This window comes from Piliocolobus tephrosceles, chromosome 1 (genome assembly GCF_002776525.5).
Source record: "Piliocolobus tephrosceles isolate RC106 chromosome 1, ASM277652v3, whole genome shotgun sequence".
In the NCBI taxonomy this organism is placed as follows: domain Eukaryota; kingdom Metazoa; phylum Chordata; class Mammalia; order Primates; family Cercopithecidae; genus Piliocolobus; species Piliocolobus tephrosceles.
The window spans coordinates 85,217,677-85,235,525 of NC_045434.1; the positions used below are offsets into that span (position 1 = coordinate 85,217,677).

Below are 17,849 nucleotides of genomic sequence, written 5' to 3' on the forward strand. Positions count from 1 at the left end.
ACGTGTACATGGGAGCCTTCACAGCAAAATGAAGACCTCAAGAGCAGTTAGGCCTAAGTCCTTATCCACTGGATGGACAAAGGGTAGTAATTATGAGACAGCAACTGGAATACCCGGGGAGGCTGGAGGAAGGTAAGAGCTATTTTTGTTTGTTTGTTTGAGGCAGAGTCTCACTCTGTCACCCAGCCTGGAGTGCAGTGGTGTGATCGTGGCTCACTGCAACCTCCACCTCCTGGGTTCAAGCAATTCTTCTGCTTTAGTAGATATGGGGTTTCATGTTGGCCAGGCTGGTCTGGAACTCCTAACCTCAGGTAATCTGCCTGCCTTGGCCTCCCAAAGTGCTGGGATTACAGGCGTGAGCCACTCTACCTGGTGATAAGAGCTATTTTAACAAAGCCTGTTTGTACACATTTCGCTGCACTTCAGTCCCCATTCCTAGTCATGCTGTTTCTCCCCCTGGTAGAGGCAATCACCTTTCCCATGGAGGGTTCATCGCCTGCTTTCAGGAAGAGGGGCCAGAGGGCCCTTCTTACACCTACTGCTCTTCAAGTGCCTTCAGCTCAAAATAATTCTTATATCAAATCTGCATATTTTGGGGAGGTATATTCTGCTATCTTGTTGGGAGCTGAAAGTCTGAGGGTCGTGACCAACTCAGCATTCCACTGGAAGCTATATGATTAAAGAGCAAACTGTTTATCATGAATGCAGGATGTGGGCAAACTCACATCTGTGTCTGCTGCCAGAAGGTACACTGAGGGCCTCATTCCCTGGCTCTGTGCCCCTTGAGGTTATCTACTGGGACATCTGGAGCCTACTGTTCAAAGAATATAGTCATGCAGGCCTGCACTAAGTCAAGCAGCTGACCACAACCACCCCCTTCTCCCTATCTCCTTTACTCAATAAATATGAAGGGCTCTAGCAGCTCAGGGCCCTTGTTCACTAGAAGCAAGGAGACCCCTGACCCCTTTATCCAAATATACTCTTTTGTCTTTGTCTTTATTCCCACATTTGTCCTCCTTTGTTCAGTCCACCAAGGTCTGCGGCACTATCTCTTAATGCCTAACTCTCCTTTCTGTTGTTTATTTCTGGAATTTTAACCTTTGGATATTTAGAACCACTCATTCCACTTTTATAGACTGCATGCTCTCCATTGTGTATATGCTCTTGAAGAGTTGAGTACATGATGAACAGATACCACATTTCAGTTACTATCCCACATCATTAGGACTCGCAGGATACAGAAGCAAAGGCGTTGATTGTAATTGTAAGGTTCTGGCTCTGTTGCCCAGAATGGAGTGCAGTGGTGTGATCACAGCTTACTGCTCACTGTAACCTGGAACTCTTGGGCTCAAGCGATTCTCCCACCTCAGCCTTCTAAGTAGTTAGGACCACAGGCACATGCCATCATGCCCAGTTAATTTTTGTATTTTTTATAGAGACAGAGTCTTGCCATGTTGTCCAGGCTGGTCTTGAACTCCTTGGCCTCAAGAAATCCTCCCATCTCAGCCTCCCAAAAAGCTGGAATTACATACATGAACCACCATGCCTGGGTGGAAAGGCTTCCTCAAGTACCCACTTACACAACCCAGAAAGACTTCGGTTACTTTCTTCCTGTGTCTAAACTTCTTTCCTTAGGTCCTCAGCAGTCAGTTCTGAGATACAAATTGCCCTGTGTTGCCTTGTTATATCTTTATAGGGCATCAATTTGTGCACTATCCACTCCATTAAACAGTGAAAACAAGGAACATATAAGACCAAGCTCTTGTTTTTTTTTTGTTGTTGTTGTTGTTTTGTTTTGTTTTGTTCTTTGTTTTGTTTTGTTGTTGTTGTTGTTTTTGACAGGGTCTGTTGCCCAGATTGGCCTCAAAAACTCCTGGGCTCAAGCCATCCTCTCGCCTCCCCAGTAGCTAGGATTACAGGCATGTCCCACACTGCCAAACTTAGACTCTGTTCTTCATACAAAGACCAGAATGACAGGGGGCTGCTCAAGTGGCTTGGTGTCCTACGGAAGGCAAAGCTTGATCATGATCCTGTCAAGAATGCATTATCTGCATCCAGTTACGCAAATGTAGCTAGCTGCCCAAATTACTGCTCCGTCCAGGCTACCCAGCAAGATCATCAGCAAGGTTACATAGGTTTAGCTCTCCACCACTGGGCAAGAGTTTGTCAGGACAAGGGCTTTGTAAAGCATAGAAGACTTGAACTTTACCTGCTCGGGAGGCTAAGGCAGGAAGATGGCTTGAGCCCAGGAGTTCGAGGCTGGCCACTATGCTCATGTCTGTGAATAGCCACTGCACTCCAGCCTGGGCAGCATGGCAAGACCCTGTCTCTGAAAAAACAAAACAAAAAGGGAAAACTTAAATTTATCCCAAAAGAGTCTAGTATTGAAAGTCAGAACTGACTTTCAAAACCAGAACACAGCTCTCCCTGAATAGAGGCTTTCTGGATAGCCCTCCAAGGATCTGGCACTCATAAGTTTAAATACATCCTGAGATTTAAAAGGTATGATTTTCAGTTGTGTGTGTACTAATAAATTGATGAAGCTTTTGAATTTTGAGTCTACAGGCTATAAATTGGGTCCAAAGAGACTTATAAAATCCACTGTTGCCTATTGATGGCGTTTTGTGCACACCCCTTGCTATGTATAAGAGCATCTTTTACTATCATTGCTTCTACACACAATACAGGCCCCCTTCACTCAAGCATAAGCATCTTGAAAGCAGAGTGGGCAGCAGCCCACTCTGGGATTGGATTTTATTGCTAGAGGAAATGGATTTTATTCTCTCCATGATCCCAGCATGGGGTAGTGTTTGGCTTCATTCAGTTTAATAAAGCCTTTAACAAATAAATGATTCCAACCTGTACCAGAGGGAGACAATCCCTACATCCTTATCCTCACAGCCATCCTCAGGTTTTCCCAACATAAGTCTACTATTGGATCTGTGGCCTGCTGCCCTAGCTGAAGGATTTCTCAGCAAGTTGGTCTCTGTGTCTCTCATCCCCAGAGCACTGCCAGACTACTTTGTGGCACTGGGAAGCCTGTTTCAAAGTGCCGGGCACATGGGCCATCCCTGTCTGCGACTGCTTAGTAAGCTGACTTCCAGGGCAGAGTGCCCTCTTTGAACTTTAGGCTGGGGTTTCCCAGTATTGATTTCACTTAGGCTGAATTAACAATGTACATGCCCGGCTGGGCTTCTCACACACAACTAGCTAGTCATCTACCCTAACAGAAGATAGGGTGAATTAACAACATACATGACTAGCCAGCCTTTTAACTGAATGGGAGATTGGGTATGTTAACACATACCATGATGTGGACTTCTAACTGGAGATGGGCCAACACCACAGCGACATATGTGTGTGCACATGGGCACACGTGCACGTGCACACACACACACACACCCCTAGCCAGCCTTCTAACCTAATGGGAAATAGCCCAAGTTAACAAGATACACAACTAGCCAGCCTTCTAAATTAACAGGAGGTAGGCTGAGTTAACACACACAAGTAGCTGGACTTTTTTTTTTTTTTTTTGGTTTTGAGACTGAGTCTCACTCTGTTGCCCATGCTGGAGTGCAGTGGCATGATCTTGGCTCACTGCAACCTCTGTCTCCTGGGTTCAAGCAGTTCTCCTGCCTCAGCCTCCCAAGTAGCTGGGATTACAGGCGTGTGCCACCATACCTGGCTAATTTTTGTCTTTTTAGTAGAGATGGGGTTTCACCATGTTGGCCAGGCAGGTCTGGAACTCCTGACCTCAGGTGATCCACCCGCCTTGGCCTCCCGAAGTGCTGGGATTACAGACGTGAGCTGCCACGCTGGTGAAGTAGCTAGACTTCTAACCGAAAATAGGCCAAGATAACACATACTACTTGCTGGCCTTAACAGGCTGTCTAGGTAGAAGACTAGCTGGACTGGTAACCTCACTGGAAAGAAGCTGTGTGTACACACACACACACACACACAGGACTTGTAACCTAATTTGAAAGAGGCTGAGCTGAGAACACACAAGACCAGCCAGCCTTCCAACCTAACTGTAGATAGGCTGAGTTGACACAACTAGCTGGGGTTGCTTACCTAACTGGAGATAGGCCAGTTACTGCTACCCTCAACACCCGGTCCCCAGAAAGACCAACCATGATTCTTATCTAAAGGGATAGGCCAAGTTAGCACCACACACGACTAGCTGGACTTGTAACTGGAGACAGGCTGGCAGGTAACGCGCATGAGTAGCTGGCCTCCTAACTGGACAGGGTGAACACAGGATTCGCCAGCCTCCCACCCTAATCAGAATTAGGTAAGCCAGCACCGGCCAGCGGAAGGAACCCCCAAAACCCAAGAGCCTGGCTTGCTACAGCAACTCTTCCGAGCAGGTGGGTGGCTCTTAAAAGAGCCTTTGGGGTGAACGTTGGGCAACCTCTCAGGTGGCGAGATGGCCCTCCTAGGCCCGCTCCCCGCGGATGCGGCGTGCCAGCTGGATGTCCTTGGGCATGATGGTGACCCGTTTGGCGTGGATGGCACACAAGTTGGTGTCCTCGAATAGCCCAACCAGGTAAGACTCGCACGCCTCCTGCAGCGCCATCACGGCCGAGCTCTGGAAGCGCAGGTCGGTCTTAAAGTCCTGAGCGATCTCGCGCACCAGCCGCTGGAAGGGCAGCTTGCGGATTAGCAGCTCAGTGGACTTCTGGTAGCGGCGGATCTCGCGAAGCGCCACTGTTCCAGGTCGGTAGCGGTGCGGCTTCTTCACCCCGCCAGTGGCTGGTGTGCTCTTGCGAGCCACCTTGGTGGCCAGCTGCTTGCGCGGCGCCTTGCCACCCGTCGACTTGCGCGCAGTCTGCTTCGTTCGGGCCATGAGTTTGAAACTGTTGTCTCTGTTGTGTCCTCTGACCAGACCTCGCTGATTGCCTGCTTTTATAGAGCTTGCCGCGTTTTCATTGGCTGGCCTCAGGTGGCGTGATGACCTCCTACTCTCTGATTGGTCCACAGGGCACTCCACTCGGCCGCCTCTCCCTTATATTCGTGCCTGTTGGTCGCGGCCACCAGAGCTAGCACCAGCATTGTGAAGGGTTGATGCGGGTAGGCCACGGCGGTGGAGATCATCTCTCTCCAGCACAAACTTCCTCGTGTCTCCTCAGCACTTCTCTTCTCCCTTCCTCATGACTTGGGTGGGAAGAGCCTTCCAGAAGCCAGCATGTGGCATTCAACTTTTTTAAAAAATTGGCCGGGCGCGGTGGCTCAAGCCTGTAATCCCAGCACTTTGGGAGGCCGAGACGGGTGGATCACGAGGTCAGGAGATCGAGACCATCCTGGCTAACACCGTGAAACCCCGTCTCTACTAAAAATACAAAAAACTAGCCGGGCGAGGTGGCAGGCGCCTGTAGTCCCAGCTACTTGGGAGGCTGAGGCAGGAGAATGGCGGGAACCCGGGAGGCAGAGCTTGCAGTGAGCTGAGATCCGGCCACTGCACTCCAGCCTGGGCGATAAAGCGAGACTCCGTCTCTCAAAAAAAAAAAAAAAAAAAAAAAAAATTAATTTAAAAAAAATTTTTTGAGATGTTGCCCAGGTTGGAGTGCCATGGCCCGATCTCTGCTCACTGCAACCTCTACCTCCCAGGTTCAAGTGATTCTTCTGCCTCAGCCTCCCAAGTAACTGGGATTACAGGTATCCACCACAAAGAGATGGGGTTTCACCATATCGGCCAGGCTGGTCTCAAACTCCTGACCTCAGGTGATCCACCCGCCTCAGCCTCCCAAAGTGCTGGGATTACAGGCATGAGCCACCAGGCCCAGCTGGCATTCCACTTTTTTTTTTTTTTTTTTTTTTTGAGACGGAGTCTTGCTTTGTTGCCCAGGCTGGAGTGCAGTGGCCGCAATCCCGGCTCACTGCAAGCTCCGCCTCCAGGGTTCACGCCATTCTCCTGCCTCAGCCTCCCAAATAGCTGGGACTACAGGCGCCCGCCACCAGGCCCGGCTAATTTTGTTTTGTATTTTTAGTAGAGACAGGGTTTCACCATGTTAGCCAGGATGATCTCTATCTCCTGACCTCGTGATCCGCCTGCCTCAGCCTCCCAAAGTGCTGGGATTACAGGCGTGAGCCACCGCGCCCGGCCGGCATTCCACTTTTACATAGCTCTGGGATCCAGCCAGAGTTAAAGGAATTTTCCACTTTTTATGACCTGCAAAGAACTCCCTTCACTGTATGGCTCAGATGAGCCTTAGGATGCTGAAGACGGTAAAGATACGCCTTTATGGCATATTAACTCTTTTGAGATAAAGGCACTTAAAAAAAAAAAAAAAGAGGCAGGTATAGGAAGATCATTCTGAATTTCTTGTTGTTTCTTAAAGGCAAGAGATAGAATTCCCCTATGAAAGATGTTCTCCTTATAGTAAAAGGAAGGGAACGTTCTTATCGTCAAGTACCAGAAGGTGGAAGCTTCCAAATCTCCTCCAACTCTGAAGCTGAAATTTGATCCCTAAAGTTGGAGCCGGGGCTCAGTGGGAGGTGTGTGGGTGCTGGAGGTATCACCCTCTGAATAGAGTCCTGCCCTCCTTTAGGGTGAGTTCTCACTCTGTTGGTTCCCTGAAGAGCTGGTTGTTGAAAAGAGCCTGGCACTCCCCTCCCCTCTCTCTCTGGCTTCCTCTCTTGCGGCAGCCCTGTGACCTCTGCACACACATGGGTTCCCCTTCACTTTCCACCATGAGCAGAAGCAGCCAGAGGCCCTCACCAGAAGCAGAGGTGGGCCCTATACTTGCTTCCTTCCATTCTCCCTGCCTCCCTTCCTTTCTCTCTCCCTCCCTCCCTCCTTCCCTCCCTTTCTTCCTTGCTTCCTTTCTTTTTATCTTCTTCCCTCCCCTCCCCTCCTTTTTTCAGTCTTGTTCTGTTGCCCAGGCCCCTCCTACCTCAGCCTCCCAAGTAGCTGGGACCACATCCAGCTAATTTTTAAATTTTTTGACCAAGCTGGTCTTGAATTCCTGAGTTCAACTGATCCCCCAACCTTGGCCTCCCAAAGTGCTAGGATTACAGGCTTGAGCCACCATGCTGGGCCACCGTGCTTTTTTTGTTTTTTTAACCTGAGTCTCACCCTGTTACCCAGGCTGGAGTGCAGTGGCGTGATCTCAGCCTACTGCAACGTCTGCCTCCCGGGAAGTTCAAGCAACTCTCCTGCCTCAGCCTCCCGAGTAGCTGGGATTACAGGCGTGAGCCACTGCACCCAGCCACTGTGCTTCTTGTACAGCCTGGGAAACCATAAGCCAAATAAACCTTGAAGGGGTGGCCTGCCCCTCCACACCTGTGGGTGTTTCTCGTTAGGTGGAACGAGAGACTTGAGAAAAGAAATAGGACACAGAGACAAAGTATAGAGAAAGAAAAGTGGGGCCCAGGGGACCGGCGCTCAGCTTACAGAGGACCCACGCCGGCACCGGTCTCTGAGTTCCCTTAGTATTTATTGATAATTATCTTTACCATCTTAAAGAAAAGGAAGTGGCAGGATAATAGGATCATTGTAGGTAGAAAATCAGCAGTAAGACATATGGAGAAAGATCTCTGTGACATGAATAAGTTCAAAGGAAAATGCTGTGCCTTGATATACATATGCAAACATCTCCATAAACCTTTTAGCAGCATTGTTCCAGACTATCACATGGGGAGAAACCTTGGACAATACCTAGCTTTCCTAGGCAGAGGTCCCTGCGACCTTTGGGGTCGTGTCCCTGGGTAGTTGAGATTAAGAGAATGGTGATGACTTTTTAACCAGCAAGCTGCCTTCAGGTACTTGTTTAACAAAGCACATCCTGCACAGCCCAAAATCCTTTAAACCTTAAGTCACCACAGTACATGTCTCTTGCAAGGACAAGGTTGGGGGTAGGGTCACAGATTAACAGCGTCTCATATACAGAACAAAATGGAGTATTTTATGTCTGCTTCCTTCTATACAGACACAGTAACAGGCTGATCTCTCTTTCTTTTCCCCACAAAACCTTTTTTTTCTCAATAAATCATCCAGCCTCAGGTAATCCTTTAACAACATGAAACAGACTAAGACAGAAACCAAGAGAAATCTATACAAACAAACTTTATTAAACTAACCCTTATCTTCCTAGTTGTTGCCACAGTTACTACTCTTTGTTCAACCTAGTGTGTAAGCATTTTGACCTAGTCATTTCTTCACCCCATTGACTATCCTCACCCAGCCCTGTGGCCTTATCAAATCTCACAACTTACTAGTGTTTGTCCACCTCTGTATATAAGTGACCCTAACTGCCTCTTTGCATCTTCATTTCCTTATGAGGGCTCCTGTGCCACATTAAATTTGTATTAAATAACTGTATGTTTTTCTCCTGCTCATCTCTCTAATGTCAGTCTAATTATTGGGCCCAGCCTGGACCCTAAGATAAGGGAGGTAGAATTCTGCCTCCCCTACAGCGCCCCTTGTTGATGCATGACAGGCCCACTGTCTTGGTCTGTTTTGCGTTGCTGTAAAGGAATACCAGAGGCTGGGTTATTTATCAAAACATTTTTTAGCTTATGGTTCTGCAGGCTCTATAGGAAGCAAGTCTCCAGCATCTGCTTCTGATGAGGCCCTCAGGAATCCTCCACTCATGATGGAAGATGAAGGGGAGCCCCTGTGTGCAGAGGTCACAGGGAAAGAGAGAGGAGGTGGTACTGGGCTCTTTTTAACAACCAGCTTTGGCAGGAACTAATAGAGCAAGAACTCCACTCCCCACAAGGGAGGGCAGGAGTCTATTCATGAAGGATCTGCCCCCAGGACCGAAGCACCTCCCACCAGGTTGCACCTCCAACACTGGAGATTAAATTTCAACATGAGAATTAATGAGACAAACACCTTATTCAAACTATAGCACCCACTATATTGCCATCTTTGTCTTATCAATGACTACCTGAACCCCTTGTCCCCATGGGTCAATCCACACAAGGTGCTTGTTTGCCCAGCCTTGGTTCAGCTTCTCCCCTCCCCCAAGGCCCTGATGTTTGGCCCCTCCTGGAGCAGGCCAGGCTCAGGGTAAAGTATCCTCAATCTCTTGTCCCCTCAGCCACCCTTCACCCCACTTCCCCAGATCTGGTTCTTTCCAGCCTCATTCATTCCTCCCTATATGAGAAAACTCCTCTGCGTCACCTTTGAGAGCTTGCAGACCTTAAGGTCAATGTTTTCTCCCTATTGCAGTATTCTGGTATCTCCTATTGCAATATCCTTTTGCATAAAGATCTCTGCTTACTAAGTCTGGATTGGTTTTTTTATTCGACAGTGGTTTTTACACAGAAGGCCTGCTGCTCTCTGCTCATCGGGTCTGGTTGGCTGGTCAGACATGTGGAAGGACCCTAGGACCATCCACCTGTGAAGCCCACCCAGGCTCACCCCTGTTGTAAACGATGTGGGGTCTGACCTGGCCAGACCAGATGCTGCTCAACCCTTTAACTGCCTGTGAGGATTTGGACACGTTTGGTCTTCCTGGAGCTGTTTCTCACTCGAGAGGGACAGCCTTGGGACTCTCCAGGTGTCCTTAGGGCTAATGGGGCTGATGATGGGCAGCTGATGGATTACCAGCAGCTGCTGCGACCTCCCCAGGAGCACCTGCAAAGCAGCCCTTTCTGCCTCGTGACTCTGCCCAGTCCTCTCTGCAGAGTGTGGCACAGGCTTGGCCAGTTCTCTGAGTGCATCCAAGAGGCTCACAGGTTTTGGGCATATGTCTGCGACCTCACTTTTCCAGTCATAAGGGCTTTTGCCTTTAGATTCTCAGGGGCTTTAAGCCCCCAAACCACCCAGACATAGCACAGGATGCCACCTGGTTCTATGTGTCTGAGCAAACAAATGCACACTCACACGAAGCACAGAATGAAGGGCTGCCTAAATGCAGACCCACCCACCCCTGGCAAGGCTTGAGAACAGCCTCTATATTACATGTAAAAGCTCTTTTTAGATGATCAGCTGAACAGTTCATTTTCTTGATCTCCAATCATTGTGTTCTATGTTGTTAAAACCCCCAGAAGGACCAAGACCCAGAGAAAAATGTCCCCTGAAAACTTCCCAAGAGGAGAGATTTCCTCTGCAAACTGAAGAAAGTGTGAGATATAAACATTCCCCCCAAGGAACTGGTCTGTGGAGGCTGCACGCATTCGGTAAATCAGTGTGTGTTCTCTGTCTCCTCATTCTCTCTGCTCATGGTTTTGTATGTACAGCTGAGGCAATAACGGGCCTTGTGTCCTCTTGTTAAAGTTCTTTGAGATTTGGGGGTCCTACATGGTTGGTCATGTTGCATCATCTCTAGGAGCACTCCTATCAGCAAACAACATGCTATCGCTTCTCCAATTTATCAATTGGCTTTTCTCCTTAGTCTGGGCAGCAGCAAGGCTGAAACCATCTGAACTTTCACAAACTCACTGTAAGGGCAGAGAGGGGGTCTTACAGGAACAGGCACTCCTTCTAGGTCGGGGGTAAAAAGTGCACAAAGCGATGGTGAGCTCTGTCCTCCAAAGACTCTTGCAAAGCCAGTGTGCACTAGGGTTTCCCACTATTTGTTAGAAAGAATGCCTTCTCTCTCCATCCAATGAGCCCTTCCATCTGGCACCCCACTTCTCCGGCCCACTCTGCAGGAAACTCCTTACAAGTCCTGTCCATACTGACCATCCCCAAGTCCCATCTTCCCATTCTGTGGGCCTGGTGCACGGTGAGTGCTCCATTTGTGTCCAGGAGGGTGCCAATAGGAGACGACTTTCAGTACGGTCTGTGGGGTGAACCAGTCAGTCACATCATCAACTGGGATGGAGCCAAGTGCCAGTCACCTACCTTGGAGCTTCCAGAAGCTACAGGAAACACCGATGTGTTTCTAAAGTAGGGGAGTATGTTGGCTCTAGCCGGTTTTTTTTACAATCGGGTCTTTGCTGTGTTCATACCCACTTTCTCTAGGCCTAAAGGCCCTAGGATGGGTATGTCTCCACTGTCCTGATTCCCCACTGCCTCAATAGTGACAAAGAATCCTGCCACGTGTTCAGTGTTTTTCTGAATGATCCTTTATAATGTCTTTTTTCTTTCTTTACTTTTTAAATTTGTCTGCAAAACAAGGTATTAACCTATCTGTAATAGAACACGCTAAAGCAAATTTTTCTCCTTAAATAGGTAAGATGAACTTCCATCCAGATTGGGTGCTCTAGAACATTTTCTTATTAAAGAGATTTCTTTTCTTGTTCAGTTTGAATAGATGGCAAAAATTCCTCACACCATAACTTTTTTTGCTGTCTCATGAGCCCCTGTCGCAGTTTGATGAAGCCTATAGATTCTGTCTTAGAAAGTTTTTGTTTGTTTGTTTGTTTGTTTTTTTGAGACTGAGTCTCCCTCTGTCACCCAGGCTGGAGTACAGTGGTGTGATCTCTGCTCATTGCAACCTCTGCCTCCTGGGTTCAAGCAGTTCTCCTGCCTCAGCCTCCTTAGTAGCTGGGACTACAGGGACCTGTCACCACATCCGGCTAATTTTTTTTTTTTTTTTGTATTTTTAGTAGAGACGAGGTTTTACCATGTTGGCCAGGCTGGTCTCGAACTCCTCACCTCAAGTGATCCACCCTCCTCAGCTTCCCAAAGTGCTGGGATTACAGGTGTGAGTCACCATGCCAGGCCAAAAAGTTTTTAAATGCATAAAAATGTTTAAAAAATTATTAATACAAAGGAAATCAATTATATTGAAATAAGTTGTGAAAACATAACATTAACTTGTCATAGAGTTATAAATGTGCATCTTTATGAATGCATTAAATAATATTTGAATTGGGAAGTACTTGTAGCTACTGTCATTTGTGATGGGTGTTAAGGGTCTTCAAGGATATTTGCCATGACTGCACTTGAATAAAACTCCATCCTCTCTCTGCATATCAATTATACTGCTTTCTCAATGTTTTCATGATTGCCCTGGAGTTTGTAATATACATTTACAACCCAAGTCTACTTTTAATAACACTATTCTGCTTCATGATCAGGAGTAGTAGCTCATGCCTGTAATAAATCTCAGCACTTTGGGAGGCTGAGGCCAGCAATGGCTAGAGCTCAGGAGTGTGAGATCAGGGCAACATAGTAAGACCCCGTCTCTACAAAAAATACAAAAAAAATAGCTGGGCATGGTGGCACGCACCTGTAGTCCCGGCTACTTGGGAAGCTCAGGTGGAAGGATTCCTTAAGCCTGGGAAGTTGAAGCTGCAGTGAGCTGAGACTGTGCTACTGCACTCCAGCCTGGGCAACAGAGTGAGACCCTGTCTCAAAAAAAAAAAAAAAAAAGAGAAGGAGCCAAACACTGAGGCCCCTTGGCCCAGTGATAGTGCCAGCACAAGGCCCACAAGGGCACTTGGCAAATGTGCTGTGTTCTTATTGTTGCAATGGCCTATTAGCTGCCCAGGTCACAGTGACTCCCACACCTGCACCATGCACCCAGCAGGCACTCAGTAAACACTGACGGCAGGAATGGTCCGTGTGGGTCTAGTTCTGGTTCTCGTTTGTCTCTTCAGATTGTGTGTTCTTGCCTTTTGGCATGTCTTGTCATTTTGTGTTGAAGCTGGAGATAATGTATCAGGTAATAAGAACTCTGGTATGTGCCACCGCACTCCAGCCTGGGCCACAGAGTGAGACCCTGTCTGAAAAAAAAACCAAAGAACAAAAAACAAAAAAACCTTGGGAACATAGGCCATTAGTGTGAGCATTTATATCATCTGGCTCGGAGTTGGGCTCTTTTTCATGTTTATTATAGCCATAGGTACCTGAAGCGTTGTTTTCCCTAGGGTCCTTATTCTCATCTCCCCTCCTGACTTCAATCTTTCCTAAGAGCTCCTTCACACACCATCAGGTGTATCATAGTGAGGACTAAGCTCTGACCTTTTATCTTACCCAAATAAGCTCTGACCTTTTATCTTACCCAAATTCCCACCTACGGGGTCTAGGGAGTCAACCCCTACAAACCATAAATTCTCATCAGATGGGTTTTATTTGACCCTATATATTGTGACTGACTTTTCGATCTGACTCTGGCATAACATTTTGAGACAAGGAAAAAATATTCAACCCCAAAATATATTTCCTTGCCATGCCTTGAAATTGCCCTGAAAAATCTCTTGTGGGAAAAATCCACATTCTATAGAGAATTCCCTTCCCCCTTTGTTTTCCTTCCTTTCTTTCCAGATCCAGGAGATAATCAGCCAAGAGCCAGACACCCTTTTAAGTCCCACAAGAAACAATTTACAACTTGCTGTCTCCGAAGTTCGCTATCTGAGAGCTTCCTATCTGAGAGTTTCCTATCTGAGAGCTTCCTCTGCGCAATAAAACTTGGTCTCCACAATCGTTTATCTCTAACCTGAACATTTCCTTTCTATCGATCCCAGGTCTTTAGACAAACTCAACCAATTATCTACCAAAAAAATGTTTACATTTACTTATAACCTGGAAGCCCTTGCTTCGAGTTGTCCCGCTTTTCTGACTCAAACCAATGTATTTCTTAATATTTGATTAATGTCTCATGCCTTCCTAAAATATATAAAACCAAGTTGGGAGATACATATATATATATATATACCCCAACTACTTTGGGCACATGTTCTCAGGACCTCCTGAGGACTGTGTCACGGGCCATGGTGACTCATATTTGGCTCAGAATAAATCTCTTAAAATATTTTACAGAGTTTGACTCTTTTCATCAACAGTAGCTCTTTCTGTCAGACTGTACTCACGCTGGAGCCTTGTGGTGCGGTGGCTGGTGTGGGGTGGAGGAAGGATTCCATAGTGTTATGATGAAATCTCAGCCTCTTATTCGGCCTGTGTCCCGGGCTGTGACCTTCACAGGTATTTCCTAGCTGCTTTTGTCTCCTTAAGGCTAGAGAGGCTGAAGTGGAGAGAATACGTTTCACGAAAGGAAAATACATCTGAAAGGAAAATAAATCTTGGGGCCCCAGAATCACTAAGCTAAAGGGAAAAGTCAAGCTGGGAACTGCTTAGGGCAAACCTGCCTCCCATTCCATTCAAAGTCACCCCTCTGCTCACTGAGTTAAATGCATATCTGATGGCCTCATTTGGAGAGGCTAATCAGAAACTCAAAAGAATGCAACCATTTGTCTCTTATCTACCTATGACCTGGAAGCCCCCTCCCTGCTTCAAATTGTCCTGCCTTTGCCTCGAGTTGTCCCACCTTTCTGGACTGAACCAACGTACATCTTACACATATTGATTGATGTCTCATACTTCCCTAAAATGTATACAACCAAGCTGTGCTCAGACCACCTTGGGCACATGCTGTCAGGACCTCCTGAGGCTGTGTCACAGATGCATATCCTCAACCTTGGCAAAATAAACTCTCTAAACTAATTGAGACCTGTCTCAGACATTTGGGGGTCACACCTTCCCCAGTTGGATTAAGCCTGTTAGTATCTCTCACCTGGAGGACAGGCCTTTCTTGGGGGCATGTCCTGGGGGTACTTCACCATGGTTGCTTTCCCTCCTCCTGCCACAGCCTGGAGGGGACTTTTCTATTGCACCAAGAACCTAGTGGGATTCCTACAGGTAAAAACCAAGAAAGGAGTGGGCCACCCACACCCACACTTCTGGAATTCAGTTTTCCACAAACTGAAACGATTTGAAATTCCCAAAATGGAAACACCTTCAGTCCCCAGGAAATTCTTACTCTCAGGCTGTTCCACACTGATGGCTGGAGATTTCCTGCCAGTTAAAGGCTCCCGAAGCTTTTGCTCCAGGTAATCCTGGGCTTCCTTCATACTGGGGAAGGATGTATTTCATTATCACACAGGACGCTGGGGTTTGGTGTGTGTTACTTCTTTTATCATAATAAGAAATGATCAATTTATTTTATTCAAACTTTGCTATTTACTTTAAAAGATAACTATCCAATATTAGCAAAAATAATTTTAGAACTAAGAATTTTTACTTTTTAAAACGTATGAACATAATGAGTTACATTTACAGATTTCCCAATGGTGAATAGCCCTCCCATTCCTAAGAGTAGACCCGCTTCATTCTGGCGGTGGAGAGTGCTTGGCAGGCTGGTATGTGCATTCTGATTGTCTGACATCCTGCTGTGGTTTTGTCCAATTAGAGAGCTGAACTGGCAGCATCTTATTTAATTGTGCACTTTAATCCAATCAGATGCTGGATTTCTCTAAGCCCTCATTTGAATGTAAGCCACATAAATGGGACCAGCTGTGCAAATGACCTTTGCAAGGCAATGACTTGTCTCCACTCAAACTCCATTTCTCCACCTAGGAGGATAACTTGACCGCTAGATGTGGTTTGTGTTCAGAACAATCAGGGGCGGGTTACAAGCTCCCCCATCATGCACCTAGTGTCCATAAGTGTGCACATCTCCACTAAGTTCCCCAGCTGCAAGGAAGCAGCTTGTATTTGCAGTAAAAACTGTCGTTGGCCATGTCAGCTCTTTTTGCCAGCCTAAAGCTTCTGAGAGACACTCGACTCAATTCCACCTGAGTCTGATGAATTTAATGGAAGAAAACTGAATCCAGGAAGTGTGGTGGTCTAACGAATTCCATCAGTAGGAAGCATTTTCTTGAGTTCTGTACTTCAAATATGCTGTGGAAGCAGCCACATTCCTTGTTGATGATAGTCAGGGTTAGTTTCAAAGGGTTCTAGTTGGCACAGGGATTTCTGAATCTACAAGACAAAAATGTGGAGAGAAAATAAGTTAGTATGAAAAAACAAGGGGAATAGCTGACAATACCAGCTCCTAGTGTGACTGTTGATTTTGTGCACTCAGGCCGACCCCCTCCTGCTCCTCAATAGTATAATAACATGGTAACTATGATGGGATTCTTGATTGAAAGGAGGAAATGCAGATAAGGAATTTCATTCTTTCTGAAAGTCTGAACTATTGACACAGAGTATGCAATCTTATGTCCTCTCCTGAGTCTTAGAAATTCCAGAAAGGCTATTTGATAGAAATCAGCATCCTCACCTGGAACTGTACTAAATGGATACAGCCTGGATGAGCACAGCAAGGTAAAAGGGATGAAGTGCTCATCTCTTTTTCATGTCAGGGGAGTGCTGAAGCTCTCATATAGTAACTTTCTCCTTCTTTACACAGATTATGTGTATTTAGTAGTAACTGTGCACCATCAATTCATAATGCCAACAAAAACATTGTCTAGACAGGGCTTCAGATATGCCCTGTCTATTCTTAGGAATTCCAGAAGCCAACTGGGCACGGTGGCTCACACCTGTAATTCCAGCACTTTGGGAGGCCAAGGAGGGCAGATCACGAGGTCAGGAGTTCAAGACCAGCCTGGCCAACATAGTGAAACCCAGTGTCTAGTAAAAATACCAAACTTAGCTGGGCATGGTGGCACGTGCCTGTAATCCCAACTACTCAGGAAGCTGAGGCAGGAGAATTGCTTGAACCCAGGAGGTGGAGGTCACAGTGAGCAGAGATAACGCCACTGCACTCCAGCCTGGGCAACAGAGCAAGACTCCGTGTCAAAAAAAAAAAAGAATTCCAGAAGCCTCTATTAACCCAAACTATTCTGGCTACCTCTAAAACAGACTTTGCATTCATTTTCTATTGTTGCCATAACACGTTACCACAAATATAGTGGGTTAAACCAAAGCCCATTTATTGTCATACAGTCCTGGAGGTGGAAAGTCCAGATCACCCTGTGGGCAGTGCTGGTACCCTCTGAGGCCTCTCTCCTTAGCTTGCAGGTGGCCGTCTTCTCTCTGTGGCTCCTCATATTGTCTTCCTTCTGAGCATGTCTCTGTGTCCAAATTTCCCTTTTATCAGAACACCAGTCCCACTGAATTAGGACCTACCCTAATGACCTCCTTTCAGCTACCTCTGCGAACACCCTATCTCTAAATAAGGTCACATTCTGAGGTGCTGGGGTCCAGGACATATTTATTTCCAATATTCATGTCAATTTTGTGGTGTGACATAATTCAGCCTATAGCACACAGTCACTATAGATGTGAGATCTCATAGAATCACCACAAACAGCAAAATTAACCCCTGATCACAGTTGTCAAACAAACCTAGCCATGGGCCTTTGAGGGAATCCCCTTGCGGTCAGCTGCCTCTAAGATGCCTGAAGGATTCCTGCCTCCTGGTGTTTGTGCCTGTGGGCGGTCCACACCCCTCGACTTACTGACTGGTTTAAATAAGTGGATTCTGGCAGTAGTGATGACACTTGTGGGATTAGGTTATAGAAAGACCTTGGCTTCTCACGGGGGGTTCCCTCCCACTCTCCCTGGGTGACTCTGTCTGGGGAAGCTGGCAGCCAGGCTGTGTGCAGCCCAGAACAGAAACTCACAGGAATGAGTCTAAAAGTGGACCTTGGCCGGGCCCGGTGGCTCATGCCTGTAATCCCAGCACTTTGGGAAGCCGAGGCAGGTGAATCACCTGAGGTCAGGAGTTTGAGACCAGCCTGGCCAACACGGTGGAACCCTATCTCTACTAAAAATACAAAAATTAGCTGGGTGTGGTGACATGTCTGTAATCTCAGCTACTTGAGAGGCTGAGGCAGAAGAATCGCTTAAACTTGGGAGGCCGAGGTTGCAGTGAGCCAAGATCACGCCACTGCACTCCAGCCTGGGCGACAGACTGGGGTCTCCATCTCAAAACACAAATTAAATAAAGTAAAAAATAAAATAAATAAATAAATAAATAAAACTGGATCTTGAAGCCACTGACAGTCACAGGCCAGAAGCTGGGGGCAGGTTCTGCCCGAGTCAAGTCTGAGATGACTCCAGCCCTGGACAGCACTGATGGCAGCCTTCTGACAGTCCCTGGGCCACAGGCCCCACCTAGGCAGCACTGCAATTCCTGACTGCCACACAGACACTGTGGGAC

The 17,849-nt window shown here is 47.0% G+C and overlaps 1 protein-coding gene across 1 annotated transcript; it reads right to left on the minus strand.

The window, feature by feature from the left end:
- Nucleotides 1-4,326: 4,326 nt before the first annotated feature.
- LOC111537052 (histone H3.1) lies at nucleotides 4,327-4,887 on the minus strand. The gene has a single exon (XM_023203570.2). It carries the CDS (start codon nucleotides 4,847-4,849, stop codon nucleotides 4,439-4,441), a length of 411 nt encoding a protein of 136 aa, XP_023059338.1. The 5' UTR covers nucleotides 4,850-4,887; the 3' UTR covers nucleotides 4,327-4,438.
- Between the last annotated feature and the right edge of the window lie 12,962 nt (nucleotides 4,888-17,849).

Coding starts and splice junctions, on each gene's coding strand:
- LOC111537052 (XM_023203570.2), bottom strand. CDS start 4,849: ATGGCCCGAACGAAGCAGACTGCGCGCAAGTCGACGGGTGGCAAGGCG.